Source organism: Bombina bombina, chromosome 6, assembly GCF_027579735.1.
Source record: "Bombina bombina isolate aBomBom1 chromosome 6, aBomBom1.pri, whole genome shotgun sequence".
Lineage (NCBI taxonomy): Eukaryota > Metazoa > Chordata > Amphibia > Anura > Bombinatoridae > Bombina > Bombina bombina.
Genome location: NC_069504.1, coordinates 289,472,365 through 289,498,496, shown reverse-complemented (window position 1 = coordinate 289,498,496; position 26,132 = coordinate 289,472,365). Strand labels below are relative to the sequence as shown.

The following is a 26,132-nucleotide window of genomic DNA, read 5'->3' as shown; positions in this document are numbered from 1 at the left end:
GCGTCATCCTTACTTGTGGGAACCAATACCAAAGCTTTAGGACACGGATGAAGGGAGGGAGCAAATCAGGTCACCTAAATGGAAGGCACCACGGCTTGCAAAACCTTTCTCCCAAAAATAGCCTCAGAAGAAGCAAAAGTATCAAACTTGTAAAATTTGGTAAAAGTGTGCAGTGAAGACCAAGTCGCTGCCCTACATATCTGATCAACAGAAGCCTCGTTCTTGAAGGCCCATGTGGAAGCCACAGCCCTAGTGGAATGAGCTGTGATTCTTTCGGGAGGCTGCCGTCCGGCAGTCTCGTAAGCCAATCTGATGATGCTTTTAATCCAAAAAGAGAGAGAGGTAGAAGTTGCTTTTTGACCTCTCCTTTTACCTGAATAAACAACAAACAAGGAAGATGTTTGTCTAAAATCCTTTGTAGCATCTAAATAGAATTTTAGAGCGCGAACAACATCCAAATTGTGCAACAAACGTTCCTTCTTTGAAACTGGTTTTGGACACAGAGAAGGTACGATAATCTCCTGGTTAATGTTTTTGTTAGAAACAACTTTTGGAAGAAAACCAGGTTTAGTACGTAAAACCACCTTATCTGCATGGAACACCAGATAAGGAGGAGAACACTGCAGAGCAGATAATTCTGAGACTCTTCTAGCAGAAGAAATCGCAACTAAAAACAAAACTTTCCAAGATAATAACTTAATATCAACGGAATGTAAGGGTTCAAACGGAACCCCCTGAAGAACTGAAAGAACTAAAAAACTCTAAGCCATCTCCGTGGAGATGTTGCCTGTACAACGGCAAAGAGAATGACTGGGGTAGGCGGAGCCTAGGAGGGATCATGTGACCAGCTTTGCTGGGCTCTTTGCCATTTCCTGTTGGGGAAGAGAATATCCCACAAGTAAGGATGACGCCGTGGACCGGACACACCTATGTTGGAGAAAGGAACTTACCTGTAGTCTTGCCGTCCGACTGCTGAAGAGACTACTGTGGAGTACGGCTATACCCAACACATAAGGGAAGATCAGAGCAAGCTTGTCCAAGCTTCCAAAATAAAAAACTCTTGAAAGAAGAATCATTAACAGACACCTAAACATTCAAATCCTCCTTGCACCTAAGGCAAAGAGAATGACTGGGGATTGTAGGTAGGGACGTGATACTTAACAGCTTTGCTGTGGTGCTCTTTGCCTCCTCCTGCTGGTCAGTAGTGGTATTCTCAACAGTAATTGATGATCCCGTGGACTCACTGTATCATTAGAAAGAAAGAAGCTTTTCCAGACTAAATGAATCTAGGTTTGGTCTATGTTTTTACCTGGGCTTCCCTCAGTTTTGATGTAGTGGTTTGCTGCAAAGTCTGCTGCTCCTGATGCTGCTGCCTTAGCTTCTCCAGTTGATGCTGCAGGTCCGTAGAAGTAGAATTATTTTCTTTAAGCTGAAGAAATGGAAATGAAAAATAAAGGAAAATAAAACAAATGTATGGATCTGTTTTAAAGTGCAAGGTTTATTAAATTTTAAAAAGGACAGTAAACACCTTGTACTTACAAAAAAAATAAACATACTAGGTAAGTGTGAAATAAAATTTAAAAAAAAATCAATTTGTTTGCAGAATAGTTTTTCAATAGCTAAACTGCACCCACACTTGCCTTGTTATGAGGAGTCAATCAGGACTTTCTACAATAGCAACTAGAACCAATGAATAAAATAACAAACTGGTACTTCCTCCTATATAAATTGAAGCATAAAGGACTTATAAGCTGTGATAAATAAGCTGTTTAGATATGTAGATAAGACGTTTTCCCTTCTGCTTATGGTGTATATGTAGAAGGGAAGCGGTTTCACAGTTAAAGGGACACGTGGATATTGTAATATAAACGGTTTAATCATGTGCAGTAAAAAAATAAATAATCCAATTATATTTTTATTATTTATTTTGAGCATTTTCCATTTCATTTAACTCTAAAATATTGTGTTTTCCAATTCTGAGAATTAGAAATGGCACATTGCAGACCTAAGCCATGACCAAACCTAAACCTGATCCATATCTGTTCCTAACTGACCTCAGTAGGGGCTATCAAGTAAGCAAATGCAAAACAAAACAGGTTGTGTTAACAATATGACAGTAGAATCTGGCTTCTCATGGGTGGAATTAGCTCACTGAAAAACAATTGCAGAAAACAAGGTGTTTGTTGCAAACATGTTGAGTCTGCTGATATGATAAAGGTAAATGAAACCCAAAAAAACAGAACATACAATTTTAAGTTTCCAATTTACTACTATTATCAAATTTGCTTTGTTCTTACAATATTCTTTGTTGAAGAGATACCTAGGTAGTTATCTTGAGCACTAGATGGCAGGAAATAGTGCCTGCCATCTAGTACTCTTGTAAATGGATACAATTCTTGCAAAACTGCTGCCATACAGTGCTCCAGAAATGAGCTGGCTCCTAAGCTTACACCCCTGCTTTTTAACAAAAGATACCAAAAGAACAAAGAATAAGTGAGAATAGAAGTAAATTAGAAAAGTTGTTTAAAATCGCATGCGCTATCTGAATCATGAAAGAAACATTTTGGGTTTCATATCCCTTTAAGTTGTTCCAGAGAAACAAAATCCTATAGAACTTCAGCATCTCTGGGGAAGTGGGAAAAAAGCAACTTTCAGAATTACAGGAAAAGCAGGGGGCAAATAAATCACAATAATTGTTTTCTTGAAAATATGGAGTTTTTTTAATGCTTCTTTAAATAGAGAACCCATTAGCGCACCTGCTCGTCAGCACGTGAGAGCTTGAGCTGAAGATCAGCCACCTGTTGCTCTTTGTCCATCAGTTTCTCAGCAGACAGCTGCCTCTGTTCCTTCAGTCTGCCGTGTGCCTCCCCTAGCTGGCGCTCTGCCTCCAGCAACTTGCTGTGTAGCTGAAAGCAAAAGGTTGTAGTGAGCTGCTAGGTTCTTTCAACTGATTGCCCACAGATGTCACAGGATTTGCAAGTTAACAAGATATACTTTACTTCAATCCATCGGAAACGGCAACTTTATTTACTGTTTATTTACATACGCACAGTATCAACTGGTTATTAAGTTTCTATTTTTATAAAATGAATCATCTATGGTTAATTCCAGCTAAACAGCATATTACCTAGTACTTTATGTTACTAGGTTATTATTTCATACCCAAAATGACATTTAAACTTGGATTATATATATATATATATATATATATATATATATATATATATATATATATATATATATATATATATATATATATATATATTTATTATTATTTTTTTTTTATTATTATTAACCATGTTCCAGGTAATAAAAATGTAAAATCAGTTATAATCTTTAACTGCTAGGTTAATCTCAGCACTAAATCTGATTAAAGCAGAAAAAATAGTTTCAATTATTCAATTCAATTATTTGTCATAAGCAACTATAAAAAAAAAATAAGGAATTTAAAGGAACAGTCTACTTGAAAATTAGTTTTGTTAATTTTAGCCAAATAGTGCTGGTTCATGCATAACTCCACGGGAGCGAGCACAATGATCTATATTGCACCCATGAACTAGCTAATGAAATGCACTGAAAGAAGAGGCGGCATGCAGGGACTTAGAAGTTTAGAGGTTTTAAAGTATATTAACCCCTTAATGACCACAATATACCCTGTATGTCACTGGACGTTAAGGGTTTTTTCAGGACATAATAGCACAAGTCTAGCAAGAACACGCTATTAATGCCCTCCCTCCAGCAGGCTTTGTGGAATAGAGCAGTCTCAAAGCTGGTGGCCAGACCGCGCTATAAAACAATCAAGTCCCAAAAAAAGGCCAGTGACATACAGGGTACGTCGCTGGTCCTTAAGGGGTTAATATAACAATGCTGGTTGTGTAAAGCTGGGGAACGGGTAGTAAAGGCGTTATCTATCTTTTTAAACAGTAAACAAATTCAAGTAGACTGTCCCTTTAATTAGTGTGTATTAAACTAAATGCTTTATGTAGACACAACTGCAGTCCAATATAGAAATGTAGCCACAAGTTAAACATGGTATCTGAGTATTAATATTAATATCTGTTTACGTTATTTCAGAAGTCTTAGAACCAATTCTCCTGTATGTCTGTCAGCCTATTTATACAGGGACATTTAATATAAATGAGTGCACCTGCAGCTAATCTAGAGTAGATACCAGAGCAAGCAACCTCCTGAATGGTAATGGAAAGCACTGATAGTTTTTAAAACACAGCAATACAACAGTTTTATGAGTAATTACATGTTTACAGAAAAAGAAAACAACTGTGCTGTTAAATTTACATGTATGCCCCATGCCTCATTGTGCAATGGAGGAAATTCTGAATAGAATAATGAAATTGACAAGAATCTTGGCAACAGAACTACCGATTTTAAATACATTCACCGTGCCAATGAAAAGTAGCTATGTTAAAGAAAGACATTTTACTTCCTACCTGCAGTCAACTGATTTGCAGGCATCACTACTTATTAAGGGTTAGATTACAAGTGAAGTGCTAATTTATCGCTTACAGGCGTGCATTACAAGTGGCTTGGTATTGCTACCTTGAGCTTGCGGTGGCAATTAGCACTTAAAAAAATTAATCTGAGGTTAGACCTCTGGAAAAAATTTAAAATGTCCCCCAATTGCCTGCAAAATAAAATGTAAGGTCCCGTTTTTAAAATAAAAAATGTAGCATCATCTATTAAAAATAAAAATGCACTAAGCAGTTATAAGGGGAAATAGCGTGCGGGTCTGGGGTGGTAGAAAAAAAAAGGTCAATGAAAAGTGCCTTTACATTGTCTATGGAAGCGGTGTGTTCCATGTAAATATATATGTGTATGCTTATATACATATATATTTGTGTGTTAATATCTGTATATACACATATTAACACAAATAAATAAAATTGCATGTCTATCTGAATCATGAAAGAAAAAAAATTGGGTTTTATATCCCTTTAGCAACATTGAATATGTCCTTGTGTGTTCTTTAACTCAGGATTCTGAACCACATTATAAAAACATTTCAATAAACTCTAGGCCCAAAGAAAACACAATCTTTTAGTCTAACAATGATCTTCACCATTACATTGTAAGAGAGAAGTTAAAGGGATATTAAAAACAACATTTTTCCTTTCATGATTCAGATAGAGCATGCATTTTTAAGCAGCTTTCTAATTTACACCTATCAATTTTTCTTTGTTCTCTTGGTATCTTTATTTGAAAAAGCAGGAATGTAAGCTTAGGAGCTGGCCCACCAATCTGCAAGCACTACCCAGGGCGCTGAACCAAAAATGGTCCGGATCCAAAGCTTACATTCCTGCCCTTTCAAATAAAGACACCAAGAGAACAAAAAAAATTGATAATATGCGTAATTTAGAAATTTGCTTAAAATTGCATGTTCTATCTGAATCATGAAAGAAAGAAAAAACTAATTATGTTTACCTGATAATTTTCTTTTCTTCTGACGGGGAGAGTCCACAGCTGCATTTATTACTTTTGGGAATTCAGAACCTGGCCACCAGGAGGAGGCAAAGACATCCCAGCCAAAGGCTTAAATACCTCCCCCACTTCTCTCATCGCCCAGTCATTCTGCCGAGGGAACAAGGAACAGTAGGAAAAATATCAGGGTGAGAAAGGTGCCAGAAGAATAAAAACTAAATTTACGGCCGCCCCACAGAATAAAAACGCAGGCGGGGAGCTGTGGACTCTCCCCATCAGAAGAAAATAAAATTATCAGGTAAGCATAATTTAAGTTTTTCTTCTTAAACGGGGAGAGTCCACAGCTGCATTCATTACTTTTGGAAAAACAATATCCAAGCTATAGAGGATACTGAATGCAAGACGGGCGGGTACAAGAAGCGGCCCATTCTGAGGACACCACAGCTTGAAATCACCCCAACACCCAACAACAAAGCTGCTTGACCTGAAGCAGAAGGACAAAAATGGAAAGGACCAAGTAACTGCCCATCAGTTAAAACCAGCAAGGCCCTTGCTATAGACCGCCCAGAATCACTAGACTCAACCGAGAACAAAAGGCCTCCGAGGAGAAAAAGTCCCGCAGGCACCAAGCCCACACTGAAATTCACCCCTGACCCGAAGTAAGGGGGACCTCCACATTCTCCCTGAAGGGAAGAAGAACTCAGATAGGAAAGTCCGAAAGGACCACCAGACAAACAACTAGGGCAATAAAGAACCCCCGCATAATTTCAAGAGCGCAAACCATGAGTGCAACAGGACAAAGCCGCGTAAAGAACGAACCCTACCAACCGAGCAGAGTGAAGGGAGGAAAATCCCAGACCCTTATCTGCATGGAGTCCAAGGGACAAACGTAACGCCCCAACCCTGGAAACCTAGAGGGACAAAGGTAGACCCCCTCCGATACACAGAGTGGAAACCCGCACTCAGGATAGAGCGACCGAGGAATAAAAACCACCCCCGGAGTCACTAAATCCTATAATGTTCCAGATCAAGCCACAGGCTTTCCTCCGCAAATGGAGGTCTAAGTGGATGCAAGCCGCCAACACTAGCTAATCAAAAGCTAGTAAACTGCACCAGGATCCTCAGAGGACAAGTTTCGAGAAGAGCAGAGCAACTCCCTCCCAAGAATAACAGGAAAGTAAGGATAGTACCCAAAACCAGCAGAGAAAAAGCTGCTGTGGAAAGGAGACACTGCAAAGAAAGGCCCACAAGATCTAGTGATGATACACGGCCAAGGCTCAACAGAGCAGTCAGATCTCTGACTCCCACTCCAAGGCAACGGACCCAGCACCAAGGCAACTGGCAATGTCCGAAAGGACAAAGGAATTAAATGTTCCCCAAACCACCCAGACTCTCAAGAAGAAGAAAGGAGAGGATCCAGACCCCCCAAGAACGAGCTCGGGTTCCAGAACCCAGACACAGCTCCCTTCCCGAAGAAAAGGGACACTCCCAAAAAAGGAGACCCTATACTGAAACTACAGTAATGGCATGACACCAGAAAAACCAACCCTGCACATGACATCCTGCACACAAGAAGAACAGAAGAAGAAAAAGACATCTGGGGCACCAGGTGGATACTGGGGTATGCCCAATCCTCCCCAAAAGGGGGAAACGCAAACATAACAGCTCACCCTCCCGCAGGCATGGAGCGTAAAGCTGTAGACAGACATCAAAAGGCCAATACCGATTTAAAGGAGCCATCCGGCTACTACAGCCACCCAGTAGAAATTTCCATTCTCCATTAAGAGAGAAAAATCCGCCGGAATCTGAAAACTGGGCCGTCCAGATCCAACCTAAGGGTTCTGGACACAGAAAACCCAATATGTCCAGGCAAAGACAAGGATTAGGACAAGAAAACCGGATACCCGGAACCCAGAGCCGGCTTTAAACTATAACCCCTGAGGAACCATCAGGTTACCCCATCCGGAGAAGACCTTGCACCATAGGTGATGCAATCACAGCCACATCCAAGGGTCCTTGGACACTGAACGCTCACGTACGTGTCCCAGAGACAGAGAGCTTAATCCCTAAAGGCTCGAGGGACAACACCCACTAAGTCTAAAGACTAAAGTAAACTTACAAGAAAAAAGAGCTTAAAACCTAGAAAATCTAGTTTGATAAGATAAATAAATAGTCTCCTAAGATCCTCCCAGGATCAACCTCCTGGAAACCCCTACAGCTCAAGGAATTCACAAATGAACGAGCATCAAACCGAAACGCCTAAGCAGGGGCAACCGCCGGAAAAAAAGAGACAACACAATCTCCAGAGCTTCAAACATATGGAAGCAGACGAGCTACCATAGGGGGAAAAAAGGTCAAAAGGCCCGAACTTCCAGAACAGATGGCCAGAAAACCAGCCCCAAGGAAGGCGAAAAAAAGGCACAAGCAACCTCGAGCCCTTAAGGAAGAGGTACCGTCGCCAAGGAACAGATTCAAAAAGTACAATCCAATAGAGGAGACGAGTAATCGCCACCTAAACTTGGTAACACGTATTTTCCAAGGAGTCATCTGAACCTCCAACCCTATTGGGGAGGAGAAAAACTAGCTCCTGATCCCAAGGACCTCAGGAACCCCCAGAGTATGCCTTAGCAGGATCTGAAACTCGGTAACCCCGTCAACAATCAGGAACCCCCTCTGATGCCCCACCCAAAGGAATAAATGAGGACCAGCCTGACGTCTAGGAACGAAAGACCTCCTATAACACGTAAAATCAAGAAAAAATAAGCAAACAAAATCTTCACCAGATTAAGCAACACAGCACCCCAACCGGGCCAGCGAGTTATAACGGGCACCACGTGGTTGATATAGACCTTAAGGAACAGAAAACTAGTGCCCAACCCGGACCAGCCTGATACATAGGGCACCCCAGAACTGTCCAAGGCCACAGAAAAGTCCAAGCCCTAGTAGGTATAGACAAATTAAACAGTAGACATAACAATATTCTAACACTTTTTATTTAACTTCTGTGGAAGTGCTAAAGCGACCACAAAATCACTAGTATCAAATCCCAGAGAAGAAAATGTTTTCAGAAAAGGAAACCGCTTCCCCTAGAGGGCGATCTGATACAGACGATCCCACGCCTGACGATCCCTGGTTAACGGAACACAGATAGTATCTTCCTGGAAGATGTAAATGCGCCAACGCCATAGATATGGCCGTGCGGAACCGTACCGTAACTTCTGGAGTAAACAAGCCCCCTTCCGGAGAAGGGGTAACGGCATTCGGGACACCTGCTTGCGTAGCAAAAGAAGGATCTAGGGCGCGCTCCTCGCAGGATATGGAATTATCAGTAGTGGATGGCTCAGCGGACTCTAAGTTCCCAGATTCGGGAGAAAAGAGCACTCTAAAGCGGCATTCAGAACATAACTGATGAGCATGGATTACCCGGGCCATTTCATATTCTTTGCAAGAAGTAGAATCTGAATCAGAGACATCCATCTCCAAAAAATCTGAATCCCCCATTACTTGGAGATTGAGATTATGGATAAAAAATAAACGGCACCTTACACCCCCAATGGCTGGTGCACTCACCACCAACTATGACCAAGACAACTAGCGAAACAGACTCTCACCGTCACCACACTGTCAGGAATATGGAAATGGAGAACAGAAAACGTGACCACGCCAAGGTGCACCGTGCAGGCCAAAGAAAAACACGCCAGTCCACAAGGACCGTGCAGCCTTACAAAAAAACAGAATTTATGTTTACCTGATAAATTACTTTCTCCAACGGTGTGTCCGGTCCACGGCGTCATCCTTACTTGTGGGATATTCTCTTCCCCAACAGGAAATGGCAAAGAGCCCAGCAAAGCTGGTCACATGATCCCTCCTAGGCTCCGCCTACCCCAGTCATTCTACCGACGTTAAGGAGGAATAATTGCATAGGAGAAACCATATGGTACCGTGGTGACTGTAGTTAAAGAAAATAAATTATCAGACCTGATTAAAAAAACCAGGGCGGGCCGTGGACCGGACACACCGTTGGAGAAAGTAATTTATCAGGTAAACATAAATTCTGTTTTCTCCAACATAGGTGTGTCCGGTCCACGGCGTCATCCTTACTTGTGGGAACCAATACCAAAGCTTTAGGACACGGATGAAGGGAGGGAGCAAATCAGGTCACCTAAATGGAAGGCACCACGGCTTGCAAAACCTTTCTCCCAAAAATAGCCTCAGAAGAAGCAAAAGTATCAAACTTGTAAAATTTGGTAAAAGTGTGCAGTGAAGACCAAGTCGCTGCCCTACATATCTGATCAACAGAAGCCTCGTTCATGAAGGCCCATGTGGAAGCCACAGCCCTAGTGGAATGAGCTGTGATTCTTTCGGGAGGCTGCCGTCCGGCAGTCTCGTAAGCCAATCTGATGATGCTTTTAATCCAAAAAGAGAGAGAGGTAGAAGTTGCTTTTTGACCTCTCCTTTTACCGGAATAAACAACAAACAAGGAAGATGTTTGTCTAAAATCCTTTGTAGCATCTAAATAGAATTTTAGAGCGCGAACAACATCCAAATTGTGCAACAAACGTTCCTTCTTTGAAACTGGTTTCGGACACAGAGAAGGTACGATAATCTCCTGGTTAATGTTTTTGTTAGAAACAACTTTTGGAAGAAAACCAGGTTTAGTACGTAAAACCACCTTATCTGCATGGAACACCAGATAAGGAGGAGAACACTGCAGAGCAGATAATTCTGAAACTCTTCTGGCAGAAGAAATTGCAACTAAAAACAGAACTTTCCAAGATAATAACTTAATATCAACGGAATGCAAGGGTTCAAACGGAACCCCCTGAAGAACTGAAAGAACTAAATTGAGACTCCAAGGAGGAGTCAAAGGTTTGTAAACAGGCTTAATTCTAACCAGAGCCTGAACAAAGGCTTGAACATCTGGCACAGCAGCCAGTTTTTTGTGAAGTAACACCGACAAGGCAGAAATCTGTCCCTTCAGGGAACTTGCAGATAATCCTTTTTCCAATCCTTCTTGAAGGAAGGATAGAATCCTAGGAATCTTAACCTTGTCCCAAGGGAATCCTTTAGATTCACACCAACAGATATATTTTTTCCAAATTTTGTGGTAAATCTTTCTAGTTACAGGCTTTCTGGCCTGAACAAGAGTATCGATAACAGAATCTGAGAACCCTCGCTTTGATAAAATCAAGCGTTCAATCTCCAAGCAGTCAGCTGGAGTGAAACCAGATTCGGATGTTCGAACGGACCCTGAACAAGAAGGTCTCGTCTCAAAGGTAGCTTCCAAGGTGGAGCCGATGACATATTCACCAGATCTGCATACCAAGTCCTGCGTGGCCACGCAGGAGCTATCAAGATCACCGACGCCCTCTCCTGATTGATCCTGGCTACCAGCCTGGGGATGAGAGGAAACGGCGGGAACACATAAGCTAGTTTGAAGGTCCAAGGTGCTACTAGTGCATCCACTAGAGCCGCCTTGGGATCCCTGGATCTGGACCCGTAGCAAGGAACTTTGAAGTTCTGACGAGAGGCCATCAGATCCATGTCTGGAATGCCCCACAGCTGAGTGACTTGGGCAAAGATTTCCGGATGGAGTTCCCACTCCCCCGGATGCAATGTCTGACGACTCAGAAAATCCGCTTCCCAATTTTCCACTCCTGGGATGTGGATAGCAGACAGGTGGCAGGAGTGAGACTCCGCCCATAGAATGATTTTGGTCACTTCTTCCATCGCTAGGGAACTCCTTGTTCCCCCCTGATGGTTGATGTACGCAACAGTTGTCATGTTGTCTGATTGAAACCGTATGAACTTGGCCCTCGCTAGCTGAGGCCAAGCCTTGAGAGCATTGAATATCGCTCTCAGTTCCAGAATATTTATCGGTAGAAGAGATTCTTCCCGAGACCAAAGACCCTGAGCTTTCAGGGATCCCCAGACCGCGCCCCAGCCCATCAGACTGGCGTCGGTCGTGACAATGACCCACTCTGGTCTGCGGAATGTCATCCCTTGTGACAGGTTGTCCAGGGACAGCCACCAACGGAGTGAGTCTCTGGTCCTCTGATTTACTTGTATCTTCAGAGACAAGTCTGTATAGTCCCCATTCCACTGACTGAGCATGCACAGTTGTAATGGTCTTAGATGAATGCGCGCAAAAGGAACTATGTCCATTGCCGCTACCATCAACCCGATCACTTCCATGCACTGAGCTATGGAAGGAAGAGGAACGGAATGAAGTATCCGACAAGAGTCTAGAAGTTTTGTTTTTCTGGCCTCTGTCAGAAAAATCCTCATTTCTAAGGAGTCTATTATTGTTCCCAAGAAGGGAACCCTTGTTGACGGGGATAGAGAACTCTTTTCCACGTTCACTTTCCATCCGTGAGATCTGAGAAAGGCCAGGACAATGTCCGTGTGAGCCTTTGCTTGAGGAAGGGACGACGCTTGAATCAGAATGTCGTCCAAGTAAGGTACTACAGCAATGCCCCTTGGTCTTAGCACAGCTAGAAGGGACCCTAGTACCTTTGTGAAAATCCTTGGAGCAGTGGCTAATCCGAAAGGAAGCGCCACGAACTGGTAATGTTTGTCCAGGAATGCGAACCTTAGGAACCGATGATGTTCCTTGTGGATAGGAATATGTAGATACGCATCCTTTAAATCCACCGTGGTCATGAATTGACCTTCCTGGATGGAAGGAAGAATAGTTCGAATGGTTTCCATCTTGAACGATGGAACCTTGAGAAACTTGTTTAAGATCTTGAGATCTAAGATTGGTCTGAACGTTCCCTCTTTTTTGGGAACTATGAACAGATTGGAGTAGAACCCCATCCCTTGTTCTCTTAATGGAACAGGATGAATCACTCCCATTTTTAACAGGTCTTCTACACAATGTAAGAATGCCTGTCTTTTTATGTGGTCTGAAGACAACTGAGACCTGTGGAACCTCCCCCTTGGGGGAAGTCCCTTGAATTCCAGAAGATAACCTTGGGAGACTATTTCTAGCGCCCAAGGATCCAGAACATCTCTTGCCCAAGCCTGAGCGAAGAGAGAGAGTCTGCCCCCCACCAGATCCGGTCCCGGATCGGGGGCCAACATTTCATGCTGTCTTGGTAGCAGTGGCAGGTTTCTTGGCCTGCTTTCCCTTGTTCCAGCCTTGCATTGGTCTCCAAGCTGGCTTGGCTTGAGAAGTATTACCCTCTTGCTTAGAGGACGTAGCACCTTGGGCTGGTCCGTTTCTACGAAAGGGACGAAAATTAGGTTTATTTTTTGCCTTGAAAGGCCGATCCTGAGGAAGGGCGTGGCCCTTACCCCCAGTGATATCAGAGATAATCTCTTTCAAGTCAGGGCCAAACAGCGTTTTCCCCTTGAAAGGAATGTTAAGTAGCTTGTTCTTGGAAGACGCATCAGCCGACCAAGATTTCAACCAAAGTGCTCTGCGCGCCACAATAGCAAACCCAGAATTCTTAGCCGCTAACCTAGCCAATTGCAAAGTGGCGTCTAGGGTGAAAGAATTAGCCAATTTGAGAGCATTGATTCTGTCCATAATCTCCTCAAAAGGAGGAGAATCACTATCGACCGCCTTTATCAGATCATCGAACCAGAAACATGCGGCTGTAGCGACAGGGACAATGCATGAAATTGGTTGTAGAAGGTAACCTTGCTGAACAAACATCTTTTTAAGCAAACCTTCTAATTTTTTATCCATAGGATCTTTGAAAGCACAACTATCCTCTATGGGTATAGTGGTGCGTTTGTTTAAAGTGGAAACCGCTCCCTCGACCTTGGGGACTGTCTGCCATAAGTCCTTTCTGGGGTCGACCATAGGAAACAATTTTTTAAATATGGGGGGAGGGACGAAAGGAATACCGGGCCTTTCCCATTCTTTATTAACAATGTCCGCCACCCGCTTGGGTATAGGAAAAGCTTCTGGGAGCCCCGGCACCTCTAGGAACTTGTCCATTTTACATAGTTTCTCTGGGATGACCAACTTGTCACAATCATCCAGAGTGGATAATACCTCCTTAAGCAGAATGCGGAGATGTTCCAACTTAAATTTAAAAGCAATCACATCAGGTTCAGCCTGTTGAGAAATGTTCCCTGAATCAGTAATTTCTCCCTCAGACAAAACCTCCCTGGCCCCATCAGACTGGGTTAGGGGCCCTTCAGAAATATTAATATCAGCGTCGTCATGCTCTTCAGTATCTAAAACAGAGCAGCCGCGCTTACGCTGATAAGTGTTCATTTTGGCTAAAATGTTTTTGACAGAATTATCCATTACAGCCGTTAATTGTTGCATAGTAAGGAGTATTGGCGCGCTAGATGTACTAGGGGCCTCCTGAGTGGGCAAGACTCGTGTAGACGAAGGAGGGAATGATGCAGTACCATGCTTACTCCCCTCACTTGAGGAATCATCTTGGGCATCATTGTCATTATCACATAAATCACATTTATTTAAATGAATAGGAATTCTGGCTTCCCCACATTCAGAACACAGTCTATCTGGTAGTTCAGACATGTTAAACAGGCATAAACTTGATAACAAAGTACAAAAAACGTTTTAAAATAAAACCGTTACTGTCACTTTAAATTTTAAACTGAACACACTTTATTACTGCAATTGCGAAATAACATGAAGGAATTGTTCAAAATTCACCAAATTTTCACCACAGTGTCTTAAAGCCTTAAAAGTATTGCACACCAAATTTGGAAGCTTTAACCCTTAAAATAACGGAACCGGAGCCGTTTTAAACTTTAACCCCTTTACAGTCCCTGGTATCTGCTTTGCTGAGACCCAACCAAGCCCAAAGGGGAATACGATACCAAATGACGCCTTCAGAAAGTCTTTTCTAAGTATCAGAGCTCCTCTCACATGCGACTGCATGCCATGCCTCTCAAAAACAAGTGCGCCACACCGGCGCGAAAATGAGGCTCTGCTTATGCTTTGGGAAAGCCCCTAAAGAATAAGGTGTCTAATACAGTGCCTGCCGATATTATTATATCAAAATACCCAGATAAAATGATTCCTCAAGGCTAAATATGTGTTAATAATGAATCGATTTAGCCCAGAAAAAGTCTACAGTCTTAATAAGCCCTTGTGAAGCCCTTATTTACGATCGTAATAAACATGGCTTACCGGATCCCATAGGGAAAATGACAGCTTCCAGCATTACATCGTCTTGTTAGAATGTGTCATACCTCAAGCAGCAAGAGACTGCACACTGTTCCCCCAACTGAAGTTAATTGCTCTCAACAGTCCTGTGTGGAACAGCCATGGATTTTAGTGACTGTTGCTAAAATCATTTTCCTCATACAAACAGAAATCTTCATCTCTTTTCTGTTTCTGAGTAAATAGTACATACCAGCACTATTTCAAAATAACAAACTCTTGATTGAATAATAAAAACTACAGTTAAACACTAAAAAACTCTAAGCCATCTCCGTGGAGATGTTGCCTGTACAACGGCAAAGAGAATGACTAGGGTAGGCGGAGCCTAGGAGGGATCATGTGACCAGCTTTGCTGGGCTCTTTGCCATTTCCTGTTGGGGAAGAGAATATCCCACAAGTAAGGATGACGCCGTGGACCGGACACACCTATGTTGGAGAAAAGGCTGGTATGTTCCGAAATAGCCACAAGCCCAAGCATCACTACACATTAGCAGAAAGAATCACATAAAAAACATGATTAAAGTCCCCTCTGTTCAATAACCACCCTCAGGAGATATTAACTGAGACTCTGACTTCTTCTAAATTACATTCCGATATTGAAAGTAAAATGAAATAATCTTACCGGAATCTACGCCATGGAACAGGAACACAGCCCTTCAAGTGTGACAGATAGTAGCATCGCTTCTGACATGGACTTGAGTGAAGAAAGCAGGAAGCGAAACTCGTCAACACTGACTGCCTATGGAGCTGTTAATATGAGTCAGGATGGTTTCGCAGAAAGACTCTCCCTGCATCTCCGGACTCTAACTTTCATCCATGCTCTGAGAGGCTGACAAGACTACTTAAAACTCCAGTCCCATTCTGAAGAGTACTACCCTCCATAAGAGACTAAACCTAATCTTCCCACACTTCTCTGCCAACCTCCTGTGACGAAAGGCAAAGAATGACTGGGGGATGAGGGAAGTAGGGGAGGTATTAAAGCCTTTGGCTGGGGTGTCTTTGCCTCCTCCAGGTGGCCAGGTTCTGAATTCCCAAAAGTAATGAATGCAGCTGTGGACTCTCCCCGTTTAAGAAGAAAACTGGGTTTCATATCCCTTTAACTAACAGGAATTGGACAAAAGTATACCTTGGACATAACCTGCAGTTAGGTTTTCTATGACATTTAAAGGGACACTCAACAAAATACATTTCTCCTAAGTGAGTTTCCAGTCAATTGTTATACCAGCTGCAGAGCAGGACATTTATTGAAAATTGCTTCTTTAGGTTTAACCGTCCAACTGAAATAGCTGGTTTTGTCAAATGAAAAACTACCATCCGTTGCTGCCAAGAGCATGACCATTCAAAAGGGCTTAGCCTCCAGGAAGAGCAGAATGGCTCATTTGACATCTCTCTGTATAAAAGATCAATACTTAGGTACTGAAATATTCATTATGGGCGGTTGTTTCCAAAGAAAATGAATGCCTTTGGTTTTAGAATGCATGAAGTTCTGGGCTCTTTCTAAAGTACATTATACATATCATTATCCTATGTCAGCTAGATGCACCTATTCCGTGGGTATAGACAGATTCTCAGTCAGCAAAGAACCGTGAAACATTACATTATGATTGAACATTTTAGCCTATCTTTTTGGATGAAACGTTGACAAATGTTAAACAGAAAGCCATAAAATCATGATATATGTAGGGCAGTTTACCTGCATTTAGTTATAGATGTAATTGTAGATAACCTTAGTCCAGAGGAGAAAAATAACATGACATAATTTGACAACACAATAAACTAGTATCATGTAAGTCTGTTATTTTTGTATTCTAAGGGAACAAAGGGAAAAGCGTTTCAATAATGTCACAAAATCAATCACATAAAAGCTGTGTAGACAAGTTTTTTCTACAATGTGTATAAATATGTAAGAGTTTGCACACATCTTTATGGAGTTTATGGTCCGCCATTATTCAGTACAAACAGGCTTCCATAGTTTACCTCAGATGGTGCTATTTCTATGTCAAATCAGTGTCAGTCTTTTTTGCATTATGCAATTATCTTAAAGGGACATTCCTTCTTCCATATAAAAGATATCAACATACTAAAAACGTATAAAAGGGTTCTGTTCTTTACCAAAAAAAAATGCATGCTGTTCTCATGAATAACCCAATGTATTTATAACAGGCTTGATGTTGTATTAGTTCTCTCTACTAGTAGAGCCATGGAAATTACAACTGATGTTTCTGTATTTCTTTCAATTTATATAGCTCTTGCTTACATTTGTTTGCATGGTATTTTGAGTATAATGTCCCTTTAAGATACGTCGACTACTTTATAAACCGTTGACACCTGTGTGGTAATAGGATTTTTTTTTTACAGAATCTATAATCAGAAGGTATGTCACCTGATTGATCTCACTTTGCAGCTGCAGACTATGCTGTTCCTTCTCTTCACGCTGCTGCTGAAGCTGTTTAAACTCAGCCTTGAGATGCTGGTACTTGGTTTCCACCTCTGACAGCTCTTGCTTGAGTTTTTGGTTTGCTTCACCCTTCTCGGCCATTTCTGTCCTTATTGTCTGCAGAGAAACGTCACTGGCTGACAGCCTTGCCTGAAGCTGCTGACACTCCACATCTTTATGGTTGAGATTAACTTGTAGATTTTTCTTAGCTGTCAATTCTTCGCTATGTTTTTCCTCTAGCTGTGTGTAATCCAACTCCTTTTTCAAGAGCTTTTCTAGCAAACTCTGAAAAACAAAATAAAGTTTACAGGGATACGAAAATGAACATGTACGGTACCCTGAGATCAATATAATACTGTGTAACACATCTTTATATATAAACCATGTAGTTTCTTACCTCATTTTTTTGTGATAACTCAGTCATTGAGCTTTTCAGTTGTTGTAGCTCCTGAACATAAACTGCAACCTCCTGGGGACCTTTGGCAAGTTCAGCTTTTAACTGATTAATGGTAACCTAAATATAAACAAATATATGTATATAGCTAGCAAATAGTTTTGTATACTCCTAACAATCTGAACATATAGATTCAATCTTTAAGGCATATACTAGGAGAGATTTGATTAACCTATCTATGGATTAATGTTATGATGGTTTCATTTCATATACATTGAGCAATGGGTATACAGCCTTATGGCTCCTGGAGTAGGAAGAAACTTCCCAGAACTCCATGTTTTCTTCCCCTATATATACACACACACATTCCCTTTATAGATTTATCTCACATATAGCCAAGCTATAGCCTATATATAGAAGAGATTAGAATGAGGATTGTAGGAAACCAGACCAGGCATAAGAAAAACAACGTAGGTAAGTATGAGGAAGAGCTGTGACTTCAATGATTATAAAATACTAACTCTTAATGGATCAATATATTTAATACTTAAATGGTATCACAATCTGCAACAATATTAAGTTAAAATATTTAAGTATAAATATAATCTTCTCTCAAAAATCATTGTCAAGAACTGGTGGGTGATTATCAGAAAGCACTCTGCTTAGGTCTAAGGACGTTCTGACTACAAGAGCTTCATATTATTTAAAGTTGTTTTTTTTAATGAAAGCAAACACAAAGTAGTTGTTCTGTTCTCTAGCCAATGTACATACTTGGAAAAGTCTTGAGTGTCCTTAGCTGTGGCACATTAGGGACAAATACAAATGAGCTTCTGTACATAGCAAGAAATCACTGTGCAGTCAGGTTTATGAATTCACTAGAATGCCCTCCAGCCTCTTCGGGGCAGTGGACAACTCAAAACTTTCATATTTAAATTGACAGAAAAAGGAACACAATATATCATTTTGAATTGCATTATGTTAAATTAAACATTTTATAAGGAATTATATAAAGTGTAACGTGCCTTAAGCTCTTGTGGTTGATCTTTATTTCAAAAGAAGCACAGAAAAAAAGAAAATTTATGCTTACCTGATACATTTATTTCTTTTTTGACATGATGAGTCCACGGATCATCTTAATTAATAATGTGATATTCACCTCCTGGTCAGCAGGAGGCGGCAAAGAGCACCACAGCAGAGCTGTTAAATAGCTCCTCCCTTCCCTCCCACTCCAGTTATTCGACCAAAGTTAGGAAAAGAAAGGAAAAGCCAAGGTGCAGAGGTGTCTGAAGTTTACAATAACCCACAACCTGTCTAAAAGAACAGGGTGGGCCGTGGACTCATCGCGTCAAAAAAGAAATACATTTATCAGGTAAGTATAAATTTTCTTTTCTTTAAGACACGATGAGTCCACGGATCATCTTAATTACTAATGGGATTCAATACCCAAGCTAGAGTACACAGATGATACGGGAGGGACAAGACAGGAAACCTAAATGGAAGGCACCACTGCTTGATGAACCTTTCTCCCAAAAACAGCCTCAGCAGAAGCAAAAGTGTCAAATTTGGAAAAATTGTGAAGAGGACCAAGTTGCAGCCTTGCAAATCTGTGCCACAGAAGCTTAATTTTTGAATGCTCATGAGGAAGCAACAGCCCTTGTGGAATGAGCCGTAACTCTCTCAGGAGGCTGCTGGCCAGCAGTCTCATATGCAAAACATATGATACTCTTCAGCCAAAAAGCTTCAGCCAAAAAGAAAGAGAAGTAGCGTAGCTTTCTGTCCCATACGTTTTCCTGAGAAAACCACAAACAAAGAAAAAGACTGACGAAAGTCTTTAGTCGCCTGCAGGTAAAACTTTAAAGCACGGACCACGTCCAAATTCTGCAGAAGTCTTTCCTTCAGTGAAGAAGGATTAGGACACAAGAAAAGAACAACAATCTCCTGATTAATGTTCCGATCAGAAACAACCTTAGGAAGAAATCCTAATCTAGTACGTAAAACTACCTTATCTGAATGGAAAATAAGATAAGGTGACTCATACTGTGATGCCGAGAGCTCTGACACTCTCCGTGCAGAAGAAATAGGAACAAGAAATAAAACTTTCCAAGATAACAATGTAGTATCTAAGAAATGAATAGGCTCAAACGGAGCCCCTTGAAAAACTTTGAGCAGTAAATCAAGACGAGCAACTGGTATGAACACAGGCCTGATCCTGACCAAGGCCTGACAGAATGATTGTACATCTGGAACAGCCGCCAGACATTTCTGTAACAAAAACATAATTTATGTAAGAACTTACCTGATAAATTCATTTCTTTCATATTAGCAAGTCCATGAGCTAGTGACGTATGGGATATACATTCCTACCAGGAGGGGCAAAGTTTCCCAAACCTCAAAATGCCTATAAATACACCCCTCACCACACCCACAAATCAGTTTAACGAATAGCCAAGAAGTGGGGTGATAAGAAAAAAGTGCGAAAGCATAAAAAATAAGGATTGGAATAATTGTGCATTATACAAAAAAAATCATAACCACCACAAAAAAGGGTGGGCCTCATGGACTCTTGCTAATATGAAAGAAATGAATTTATCAGGTAAGTTCTTACATAAATGATGTTTTCTTTCATGTAATTAGCAAGAGTCCATGAGCTAGTGACGTATGGGATAATGAATACCCAAGATGTGGATCTTCCACGCAAGAGTCACTAGAGAGGGAGGGAAAAAATAAAGACAGCCAATTCCGCTGAAAATAATCCACACCCAAAACAAAGTTTAAATCTTATAATGAAAAAAACTGAAATTATAAGCAGAAGAATCAAACTGAAACAGCTGCCTGAAGTACTTTTCTACCAAAAACTGCTTCAGAAGAAGAAAACACATCAAAATGGTAGAATTTAGTAAAAGTATGCAAAGAAGACCAAGTTGCTGCTTTGCAAATCTGATCAACCGAAGCTTAATTCCTAAACGCCCAGGAAGTAGAAACTGACCTAGTAGAATGAGCTGTAATCCTTTGAGGCAGAGTTTTACCCGACTCGACATAAGCATGATGAATCAAAGACTTTAACCAAGACGCCAAAGAAATGGCAGAGGCCTTCTGACCTTTCCTAGAACCGGAAAAGATAACAAATAGACTAGAAGTCTTTCGGAAATTTTTAGTAGCTTCAACATAATATTTCAAAGCTCTAACTACATCCAAAGAATGCAACAATCTTTCCTTAGAATTCTTAGGATTAGGACACAAAGAAGGAACCACAATTTCTCTACTAATGTTGTTAGAATTCACAACCTTAGGTAAAAATTTAAAAGAAGTTCGCAACACCGCCTTATCCTGATGAAAAATCAGAAAAGGAGACTCACAAGAAAGAGCAGATAATTCAGAAACTCTTCTAGCAGAAGAGATGGCCAAAAGAAACAAAACTTTCCAAGAAAGTAATTTAATGTCCAGCGAATGCATAGGTTCAAACGGAGAAGCTTGAAGAGCCCCCAGAACCAAATTCAAACTCCAAGGAGTAGAAATTGACTTAATAACAGGTTTTATACGAACCAAAGCTTGTACAAAACAATGAATATCAGGAAAACTAGCTATCTTTCTGTGAAAAAGAACAGAAAGAGCAGAGATTTGTCCTTTCAAGGAACTTGCAGACAAACCTTTATCAAAACCATCCTGAAGAAACTGTAAAATTCTAGGAATTCTAAAAGAATGCCAAGAAAAATGATGAGAAAAACACCAAGAAATGTAAATATTCCAGACTCGATAATATATCTTCCTAGATACAGATTTACGAGCCTGTAACATAGTATTAATCACAGAGTCAGAGAAACCTCTATGACTGAGAATCAAGCGTTCAATCTCCATACCTTCAAATTTAAGGATTTGAGATCCTGATGGAAAAAAGGACCTTGCGATAGAAGGTCTGGTCTTAACGGAAGAGTCCACGGTTGGCAAGTGGCCATCCGGACAAGATCCGCATACTAAAACCTGTGAGGCCATGCTGGAGCCACCAGCAAAACAAACGAGCACTCCCTTAGAATCTTGGAAATCACTCTTGGAAGAAGAACTAGAGGCGGAAAGAGATAGGCAGGATGATACTTCCAAGGAAGTGACAATGCATCCACTGCCTCCGCCTGAGGATCCCTGGATCTGGACAGATACCTGGGAAGCTTCTTGTTTAGATGAGAAGCCATCAGATCTATTTCTGGAAGTCCCCACATTTGAACAATCTGAAGAAATACCTCTGGGTGAAGAGACCATTCGCCCGGATGTAACGTTTGGCGACTGAGATAATCCGCTTCCCAATTGTCTATACCTGGGATATGAACCGCAGAAATTAGACAGGAGCTGGATTCCGCCCATACCAGTATTCGAGATACTTCTTTCATAGCCAGAGGACTGTGAGTCCCTCCTTGATGATTGACATATGCCACGGTTGTGACATTGTCCGTCTGAAAACAAATGAACGACTCTCTCTTTAGAAGAGGCCATGACTGAAGAGCTCTGAAAATTGCACGGAGTTCCAAAATGTTGATTGGTAATCTCACCTCCTGAGATTCCCAAACCCCTTGTGCTGTCAGAGACCCCCAAACAGCTCCCCAACCTGTCAGACTTGCATCTGTTGAAATCACAGTCCAGGTCGGAAGAACAAAAGAAGCCCCCTGAACTAAACGATGGTGGTCTGTCCACCACGTCAGAGAGTGTCGTACAATCGGTTTTAAAGATATTAATTGAGATATCTTTGTATAATCCCTGCACCACTGGTTCAGCATACAGAGCTGAAGAGGTCGCATGTGAAAACGAGCAAAGGGGATTGCGTCCGATGCAGCAGTCATAAGACCTAGAATTTCCATGCATAAGGCTACCGAAGGGAATGATTGAGACTGAAGGTTTTGACAAGCTGAAACCAATTTCAGACGTCTCTTGTCTGTCAGAGACAGAGTCATGGACACTGAATCTATCTGGAAACCTAAAAATGTTACCCTTGTCTGAGGAATCAATGAACTCTTTGGTAAATTGATCCTCCAACCATGTTCTCGAAGAAACAATACAAGTCGATTCGTATGAGATTCTGCTAAATGTGAAGACTGAGCAAGTACCAAGATATCGTCCAAATAAGGAAATACCACAATACCCTGTTCTCTGATTACAGACAGAAGGGCACCGAGAACCTTTGTAAAAATCCTTGGAGCTGTTGCTAGGCCAAACGGCAGAGCCACAAACTGGTAATGCTTGTCTAGGAAAGTGAATCTCAGAAACTGATAGTGATCTGGATGAATCGGAATATGCAGATATGCATCTTGTAAATCTATTGTGGACAGATAATGCCCTTGCTGTACAAAAGGCAGAATAGTCCTTATAGTTACCATTTTGAATGTTGGTATCCTTACATAACGATTCAATATTTTTAAATCCAGAACTGGTCTGAAGGAATTCTCCTTCTTTGGTACAATGAATAGATTTGAGTAAAACCCCAGCCCCTGTTCCAGAACTGGAACTGGCATAATTACTCCAGCCAACTCTAGATCTGAAACACATTTCAGAAATGCTTGAGCCTTCACTGGATTTACTGGGACACGGGAAAGAAAAAATCTTCTTGCAGGAGGCCTTATCTTGAAGCCTATTCTGTACCCTTGTGAAACAATGTTCTGAATCCAAAGATTGTGAATCGAATTGATCCAAATTTCTTTGAAAAATCATAATCTGCCCCCTACCAGCTGGGCTGGAATGAGGGCCGCACCTTCATGTTGACTTGGGAGCTGGCTTTGGCTTTCTAAAAGGCTTGGATTTATTCCAGACTGGAGATGGTTTCCAAACTGATACCGCTCCTGTAGGGGAAGGATCAGGCTTTTGTTCCTTATTGTGACGAAAGGACGAAAACGATTAGTAGACCTAAATTTACCTTTAGATTTTTTATTCTGTGGTAAAAAAGTTCCTTTCCCCCCAGTAACAGTTGAAATAATAGAATCCAACTGTGAACCAAATAATTTATTACCCTGGAAAGAAAGGGAAAGCAAAGTTGACTTAGAAGACATATCAGCATTCCAAGTTTTAAGCCATAAAGCTCTTCTAGCTAAAATAGCTAGAGACATATACCTGACATCAACCCTAATGATATCAAAGATGGCATCACAAATAAAATTATTAGCATGTTGAAGAAGATTAACAATGCTATGGGAATTATGATCTGTTACTTGTTGCGCTAAAGCATCCAACAAAAAAGTTGAAGCTGCAGCAACATCCGCTAAAGATATAGCAGGTCTAAGAAGATTACCTGAACATAAGTAAGCTTTTCTTAGAAAGGATTCAATTTTCCTATCTAAAGGATCCTTAAAGGAAGTACTATGTGCCGTAGGAATAGTAGTACGTTTAGCAAGAGTAGAGATAGCCCCATCAACCTTAGGGATTTTATCCCAAAACTCTAATCTGTGAGATGGCACAGGATATAATTGCTTAAAAAGTTTAGAAGGAGTAAATGAATTACCCAAATTATTCCATTCCCTGGAAATAACTTCAGAAATAGCATCAGGGACAGGAAAAACATCTGGAATAACTACAGAAGATTTAAAAACCTTATTTAAACGTTTAGATTTAGTATCAAGAGGACCAGATTCCTCTATTTCTAATGAAATTAAGACTTCTTTAAGTAAAGAACGAATAAATTCCATTTTGAATAAATATGAAGATTTATCAGTATCAACCTCTGAAACAGAATCCTCTGAACCAGAGGAATCATTATAAGAATCAGAATGATGATGTTCATTTAAAAATTCATCTGAAAAATGAGAAGTTTTAAAAGACCTTTTACGTTTACTAGAAGGAGGAATAACAGACATAGCCTTCTTAATGGATTTAGAAACAAAATCTCTTATGTTAACAGGAACACCCTGAGTATTAGATGTTGATGGAACAGCAACAGGTAATGGAACATTACTAAAGGAAATATTATCTGCATTAACAAGTTTGTCATGACATTCATTACAAACAGCCGGAGGAACAGATACCACAAGTTTACAGCAAATACACTTAACTTTGGTAGATCCAGCATCAGGCAGCGATTTTCCAGAAGTATCTTCTGATTCAGGGTCAATCTGAGACATCTTGCAATATGTAATAGAAAAAACAACATATAAAGCAAAATTGATCAAATTCCTTAAATGACAGTTTCAGGAATGGGAAAAAATGCCAGTGAACAAGCTTCTAGCAACCAGAAGCAAATAAACAATGAGACTTAAATAATGTGGAGACAATAATCACGCCCATATTTTTTAGCGCCAAAAAAGACACCCACATTATTTGGCGCCTAAATGCTTTTAGCGCCAAAAATGACGCCACATCCGGTAACACCGACACTTTTGGCGCAAAAACGTCAAAAATGACGCAACTTCCGGTGACAAGTATTACGCCGGAAATAACAAAGAAATTTTTTTGTGCCAAAAAGGTCAGCGCCAAAAATTACGCAATAAAATGAAGCATTTTCAGCCCCCGCGAGCCGAACAGCCCACAGGGAAAAAAGTCAAATTTTAAGGTAAGAAAAAAATTGATTATTCAAATGCATTATCCCAAATAATGAAACTGACTGTCTGAAATAAGGAATATTGAACATCCTGAATCAAGGCAAATAAATGTTTAAACACATATATTTAGAAATTTATATAAAAGTGCCCAACCATAGCTTAGAGTGTCACAAAAATAAGACTTACTTACCCCAGGACACTCATCTACATGTAGTAGAAAGCCAAACCAGTACTGAAACGAGAATCAGTAGAGGTAATGGTATATATAAGAGTATATCGTCGATCTGAAAAGGGAGGTAAGAGATGAATCTCTACGACCGATAACAGAGAACCTATGAAATAGACCACGTAGAAGGAGATCATTGAATTCAAATAGGCAATACTCTCCTCACATCCCTCTGACATTCACTGCACGCTGAGAGGAAAACCGGGCTCCAGCCTGCTGCGGAGCGCATATCAACGTAGAATCTAGCACAAACTTACTTCACCACCTCCACGGGAGGCAAAGTTTGTAAAACTGATTTGTGGGTGTGGTGAGGGGTGTATTTATAGGCATTTTGAGGTTTGGGAAACTTTGCCCCTGCTGGTAGGAATGTATATCCCATACGTCACTAGCTCATGGACTCTTGCTAATTACATGAAAGAAATAGATAATACCAAGATTTCCCCTTTAGGGAACTCGTCAATAAACCTTTTCTCCATGGGTAGCCCTTGGATTCACACCAATAGAGACATTTACACCAAATCTTATGGTAAATCCTTCTAGTTACAGGCTTACGAGCCTGAATCATGGTCTCTATGACAGAGTCAGAAAATCCCTGTTTGAATAAAACTACACGTTCCTTCAGAGAAACTAGATTTGGGTGAAGGAAGGGCCCCCGAATCCGAAGAACTTTCCTCAACGGAAGTCTCCAGGGTGGTAGAGATGTCATCTCCACCAGATCTGCATACCAAATCCTGCAAGGCCAGGTCGGTGCTATGAAGATCACTGATGCCCTTTCCTGTTTGATTCGAGCAATTACTCGAATAAGAAGAGCAAACGGAGGAAACAGGTATGCTAGATTTAAGATCCAAGGGGCCGCCAGAGCATCTAACAGTTCCACCTGGGGGTCCCTGGACCTCGACCTGTATCTCGTGAGTTTGGCATTCTGTCGCAATGCCATGAGATCTAATTTCGGCTGAACCCACTTGAAAATCAGG

The 26,132-nt window shown here is 41.0% G+C and overlaps 1 protein-coding gene across 1 annotated transcript in view; it reads right to left on the bottom strand.

The window, feature by feature from the left end:
• Window positions 1-26,132, bottom strand: part of EEA1 (early endosome antigen 1) — a 643,459-nt gene that overhangs the window by 438,157 nt on the left and 179,170 nt on the right. Inside the window, exons 10-13 of the mRNA XM_053719231.1 lie at window positions 17,428-17,544; window positions 16,977-17,315; window positions 2,757-2,906; window positions 1,310-1,429 (exon numbers count right to left, since the gene is read on the bottom strand). Coding sequence (XP_053575206.1) covers window positions 1,310-1,429; window positions 2,757-2,906; window positions 16,977-17,315; window positions 17,428-17,544 — 726 coding nt within the window. The remainder of the gene's footprint in view (window positions 1-1,309; window positions 1,430-2,756; window positions 2,907-16,976; window positions 17,316-17,427; window positions 17,545-26,132) is intronic.